The following is a 6,455-nucleotide window of genomic DNA, read 5'->3' on the forward strand; positions in this document are numbered from 1 at the left end:
CCCTTGCGCTTGCCAGGGGAGTGCTTATTCCACTGAGCCATCTCCCCGGCCCCTATGATTTCCCTTTCTTAAACGTATCAGCTACATAGTTCTACACTATCAGCAGTTTTTTAAATGCTAATATTCTATTTTGTAACACTAGTCTCAGTTTTTAAACCTTAGTTTTATATATATTTAAATGGTGTAGCTATTACCAGTAGTCCTCTTCTCCATACTCTAATTCTTTGTTTGATTGATAGGATTTAGTCATCAATTTTTCATGATATGTACTTATTAATCTTTAAAAAGTGATTTATGGCTTGTAAGGTCTGTATCTTGGAGGGCTAGCTTTGGATTAAATTTTGGTTACTGGGTCAGGAGATATCTCCAGTTGCTGGGAAAGTAGAACTTCATAAATTGCACTCACTTGGGACAGACATAGTTTAATATATTCTCTGGTTTCAGTTCTACATTATCAATTGGTCACAGGCCAAATAATCAGTTGGCAATTGTGCTTCTGTTTTACAGTAGATTTTAATTGCTACTTACTGTGAGGAGAAAAAGGCTATCAGCTGGTCACTTAAATGCTATGAAAAGGGGCCGGGGAGATGGCTCTGTGGAATAAGCACTTTCCTGGCAAGTGCAAGGGCCTGAGTACTCAGTGGAATAAGCACTTCCCTGGCAAGTGCAAGGGTCTGAGTTCAAGCCCTGGTTCCACTAAAAAAAGAAAAAAAAAAATTCTAAATGCTATGAAAATATTAATAATGTTTAAAGAGCAAAAACTTTTGCATAGTACAATCAATATCTTTCCCCCAGTCCTAAAACACTTCATACCGTCTAGTGGGGTGTAATGTATCAAGTCTCCACCGTTTACCCTACAACTCTCAAGCTCTATCCTCGGTTATATTCATTCATTTCTAATTTCTATTCCTAGCCATATCTATTCTTTCTACTCTACATACTCTCTCGCTTTAAACTACACAGATGATCGTAAGTCGTTATATGCCTACATAACCTGACCTTTGAGGCTTTATTCAAATATTCTAATTACTCTTTAGGCACAGCTATCTGTATGATTGCTATCTCCCAAACTAAAATAATCTTCCCAGAAATTCCTCCATAATCCTAGTCACTTATATTTAAAATGTCAAGGTTACTTTTGATCTTTTCCTCTTCCACTGTTTTTTTTTTTTTTTGGGGGGGGGGTGGAACCAGGGATTGAACTCAGACCCTTGCGCTTGCCAGGGAAGCACTTATTCTACTGAGCCATCTCCCCGGCCCCTATGATTAATTTTTTACAACAAAACTCATATCTTCCCTGTCTATTTTTATAGGCACCATCCTAATTGAGAATCTTTGTACTTTATAGGGATTCTGGATTATCATAATATTTATAGCTGTTAAGTTAGCTTTAAATTTTTTCACCTTACCTGCCCTCACACTACTATGTAAGTTCCTAGTATAGTCAATATGGTTTACTTAACATTCAAGAAGACCACATTCTAAGCACTTCCCATGCCATTTCCTCCATCTGGAAGACATCATGCTCCGATTCTTTGAGGTTTATGTTAAACTTTACCTCATCCCTTGTTAACCCAACTAGACGTATTTTCACAGAAAGATAGCACTGAAGGAAGACTCTGTCCTCCATCTGCGAAATCAACTCTGAAAAACCTTCCCTTCCACCCGTAACACTAAAATGTTTGGGGAAACAGACTTAAGGACAACACAAGTATTTTTCTGTCTGAACATTCCTTATCTGGATACATTCTGATCATCTCCTATAAGCCAGAAGCTGTGCTAGCCACATGAACTTAAAATTTAGTGAAAAAGACAGTTTTCACATAAATCAGACAAGTAAATATTGATGACTGCTACAAAGAAAAGAGAAAGGGCAAAGTGCACTGGGGTGGAAAGCCTGCAGAGCTGAGAGAAGGGGGAGGCATGAAATCATTCTATGTGGAAAGACAGAAGCTAACTCAGGTAGAAGCTTCCTCAAGCGGGAAGAAAATCTTTTGAGCAGGGTAAAAGAGTGCGTGGAAATTAACTCTGCTCAAAGGTGGGAGATTTCTACAGGCAGGAGAGCCCAGAGAAAGGATGGTTCAGGGAATTAAACGAAGGCCAGGGTGCTGGGAGTATAACAGGAGGGCTGCAGGAGGTGCAGCTGCACACCAGGGAGGGACAAGGTCATGCTGAAGGTTCCTGGGCTTTATCCTAAGAACAAGGGGGCCTGGAGCAGCGTGCCAGGACACTCAAGTCAGGACTACGGCTGAGAAGCAATTATGAAGGCAGAAGAATTCTAGCTTTAGAATTTCTATGTAGAACTGGAGCATATCCCGTAGCTCTATCACTGTGTGTGTGTGTGTGTGTGTGTGTGTGTGTGTGTGAGAGAGAGAGAGAGAGAGAGAGAGAGAGAGAGAGAGAGGGAGAGAGAGAGAGAGACAGTGAGAGAGAGTCAGTTCTCACCCAAAGTCAAATTAAGGAAATCCTATGAATTTACACTGTAACCATTTTCAGTTGGCCCACTAGGCTTCAACAAGTGGTGTGTGTGTGTGTGTGTGTGTGTGTGTGTGTGTGTGTGTATCTATAAACACTTACAGGATTATGGTCCAATTTCATATTTTTAAAAAGCAAAAGAGAAAACATTCCAAATTATAACAATCCGGTGGAAAGCTTCATTTTATCATTTGACTGTGGGTTAGCACTAAAAGTTTCTTGCCTTTAAGACAGATTTCTTACAAAGGAAAAAAACATTTTAAGGGAACACCAACAAAGTATCTTCCAAAGATTGTTTGAATTGTAACTGATTTTTAGTCTTACTCTGCCTAGTCAAGGTTTGGGTATCAAAACACTATTACCACAAGAAGTTACTTCCTCTGAAGTTTCAGTTCTGTCAATGGCCAAACCTGGAGACGTGAGGATGACCAGCTACCAGGCGCTGTGTTGGGCATTTTCATACCCATCATCTAATTTAAATCCAATGAGCTTGAAAGATGCATAAAATAAGGAAAATATCATATTTTACAGATAAGGAAACTGAGGCTCATGGAAATAAACAATTCCAAAAGCTATACATACCTTAACCTCTGCTGTCCAGTTTGGTGACAGCAAAACTATCTGTGACAAACAAACACGTAAACAGTGGCTAGTTTGATCAAGATGTACTCTAAGTAACACATACCAGATTTCAAAGACAATATATGTACAATACCTTATTGATAACTTTGAATAATGGTAGCATGTCAAAATGACAATGTTTTGGCTACTGTGGCTTAACTGTATTGATAATATTAAATTTACCTGTTTATACTTTTTAAATCAGTTACTACAAACTTTTCAACTACCTATTTGGCTCCCACTACATTTCTGCTGAACACTGCTGACCTGGATGAAAAACTTCATACTAAATGCACCAGTAGATACCAAGCTGAAAGACAAACTGAGCACATGAATGTAAACAGATTCTGGTTTAAAGCTCTTTGACATCAGTGATGGTCTTGGGTAAGATAAAACCAAATTTTTCTGAGCTTTGGGATTATCTAGTATGGTAATATTAAATCTCCTCAACAACTATTGTATAAAATAGGTAAAGCAGCCAACTGGCATACAAAGGACAAAAGACAGGAAACAACTCCTGAATACCTTGTACACCAACTGGTTCCTTTAAAAACTGGTCCTCAAAAGTGGAGAAAATTTACTCATTTGAAAATCATGTTTCATTTTTAAGTGTGAGGAATTAAAGAACTCACATCTACCATAATACTATATGGCTTACACATATATGACACTGTAATAGATGTAATCTATCACTAATCCTCTTTCCCTTTAGATCTAAATTGTGAATAATACTATAGACTGAGAAGTCAGCTGAGACTACAGTGAGGCACAGAAGGGCGCTAGTGTTTCTTATGTATATAATCATTGGACTGCACTGAAAGAGTTTTGAACTCTAATTGAATAATCAAGATCAAGAACTGAGACTGAGTAAAATGGTACCGTGTAAGCAGAATTTTACCTTATTTTTGTTTCCTGGGTCATTGTGCAAACAAAGTGTATTACCAGTACACTGGCAAACCCTGTAGTCTAAGAAAAGTACTATTAGTAAGAAAAGCAACCTTCACTATTTTATAAGAAACTACAAAATTGCTGGGTGTGGTGATGGACACCTATAATCCCTCAAGAGGCTAAGGCAGGAGGGCTGCTGTGAGTTTGACACCAGCTTGGACTACATAGTGAGTTCATAGGGAGCCCAAACTACAGATTGAGAGACCTTGTCTCAAAAAAAAAAAAAAAAAAAGAAGAAGAAGAAGAAAGAAGAAAGAAGAAGAAAGAAGAAGAAAGAAGAAAGAGAAGAAGAAAGAAGAAAGAAAGAAAGAAAGAAAGAAAGAAAGAAAGAAAGAAAGAAAGAAAGAGAAACTATAAAATTATGTGGCCCACTGTCATCTGGGGCTTCTAGCAGTGTATGCACGCATCTCTACATTTTTATATGTATGGGTTCAAATGTGAAGTGGAACAGCTGGAACATTTACTGAGATTATTTGGCCTAAAACTGCCATGTGGCTATGTTCGCTTTCTTTTTAATTGAGAAGTACTGGAGAAGGGGCTAACAATTAAGAATTTGAGTCACCTAAACGTAGCCTCCTAAGTGTCATTTACAGATATACTAAATTCAACGGTCAAAATTGTTCATCTCTCACCTGCAAAACGCCTTTAAGAAAAGAAGACCAGGAAAATAAAAAGCTATCAGTCACACACTGGAGAACAGAGCAGTGATCATTAATGTATTTGGTGTATTTTAATTCGCAATTTAATACAAGAAGTAACATAAACTTGTAGTTCAGCTAATTAAAGGCATACTCAATTAGATGGGGTGGGGAAGAAGGGAGAGGGCCTTTCTTCCATTTTTGTAGGCTGCATTAAAAACTCAGTGCTTATAACAAAATATTTAGCACCTCCTGAGTAGAACGGACTTGATCAGAGCTCTTTGAAACTGGTAGACTCAAACTGACCCATGATGTGCATTACCTACAATATACAAGTAACTGTCTTCCAATTTAGGGATCTAGGTTGAATAAAACAGGAAAACAAAAATGACACAATGTTAGCAGTGTCAACCAATAATGAATGACCTGATAAAACAGTCCTGGAAATTAAAGAATAACTAGGGAAAACAAACAAACAAACAAAAAAAAACCCAACCTACCTAAACATTAGCATTTACATTTCAAAGCTTAAAATTAGAGTGAAAAATAAACTCCATCAATTTAAGAGAACACAACCAAACACACCATTTAAGCTGTCAGCCATTATTTCCAAAATGCATATTGCACAAGGGTTTATCAGGAAAGAACTTAAATTGCATTAAGTTTAAATTTCGTTTATACTTGAGTCAAACCTTTGAAGAAACTTGTTTTATTTCCAGGAATGCCCTTTTTGGGTGGATGAGGAGGGGAAAGTGGTTAAAGGAAAAAGTTAAGCCTAGTGCTCAGTATGAATGGCACATCTACGCCTATACACTAACCTTCTCTCAACCCACTGAGCTGTTCTGTCTTCAAATAATTTGATAATCAGTCTCTAAAGTTTTGCAGAACACCCTGACAGCACTGAAGTCTCTTCTGAGACAAGACCAGTCTCACTCCAGTCGAGCTGACTGTACCAGCAGGATCCGTGTGTGCAGCGTTTGCTGTCAAACGCTGCAAAGGTGGATTTGCGCGTGTTCGTCCCGGCAAGCCTCGCCCAGCCTCGCCCAGCCGCCTTTGCCCCGCACACACCTCCGCGCCCCTCCTCCCCCCCGCAAGTTTTAAACTTTGTTTCTTTCGGGGATCTGTACCAGCGCCACTAATGATATCCAAGAGACAAAGGGCCGTGCTGTGCGGGTTCGCGGGATGCCAAATTTTTTAGTTGTGAAACAAAGCGCTCCGATTTGCGACTGGGGAGGAAGAAGAGGAGGAGGAGGAGGAGAAGGAGGACGAGAAGGAGGAGGAAGAAGGAGGACGAGGAGGATGGAGCCCGGAGCCGGGCCTCTCCCTAGACAGCTCCCCGCCCGGCCCGCCGCCCGGCCCGCTCACCGCTTCACGCGGATGATCTGGTCGCGCATGGGCTTGATGTCCTGGAAGCTCTGCTGGTTGACCAGGCTGTAGACGAGGATGAAGCCCTGGCCGTTCTTGATGTACAGGTCCCGCATGGACGCGAACTGCTCGGTGCCCGCCGTGTCCAGGATCTCCAGCACCGACGGCGACGAGTCCACCTCGATCTCCTTGCGGTAGAAGTCTTCGATGGTGGGGTCGTATTTCTCGATGAAGGTGCCGGTCACGAACTGCACGGTCAGGGCGGATTTGCCCACCCCGCCCGAGCCCAGCACCACCACTTTGTACTCGCGCATCGTCCCTCCGCCGCCGCCGCCCGCGACATAGACCTGCGCCCGCCGCGCCGCCCGGACCTGCGCGCCCCTGCTCACGGGCCCCCGGGCGCCGGCG

The 6,455-nt window shown here is 41.2% G+C and overlaps 1 protein-coding gene across 1 annotated transcript in view; it reads right to left on the bottom strand.

Annotated features, from left to right (window-relative positions):
- The window catches only part of Rap2a (RAP2A, member of RAS oncogene family), a 60,819-nt gene extending 54,372 nt beyond the window's left edge, over positions 1 to 6,447 (bottom strand). Inside the window, exon 1 of the mRNA XM_004631196.2 lies at positions 6,048 to 6,447. Within this exon, the coding sequence (XP_004631253.1) occupies positions 6,048 to 6,361 (314 nt within the window). The 5' untranslated portion in view covers positions 6,362 to 6,447. The remainder of the gene's footprint in view (positions 1 to 6,047) is intronic.
- Positions 6,448 to 6,455: the final 8 nt, after the last annotated feature.

The sequence above is a fragment of the Octodon degus genome, unplaced genomic scaffold (assembly GCF_000260255.1).
Source record: "Octodon degus isolate 3935 unplaced genomic scaffold, OctDeg1.0 scaffold00039, whole genome shotgun sequence".
Lineage (NCBI taxonomy): Eukaryota > Metazoa > Chordata > Mammalia > Rodentia > Octodontidae > Octodon > Octodon degus.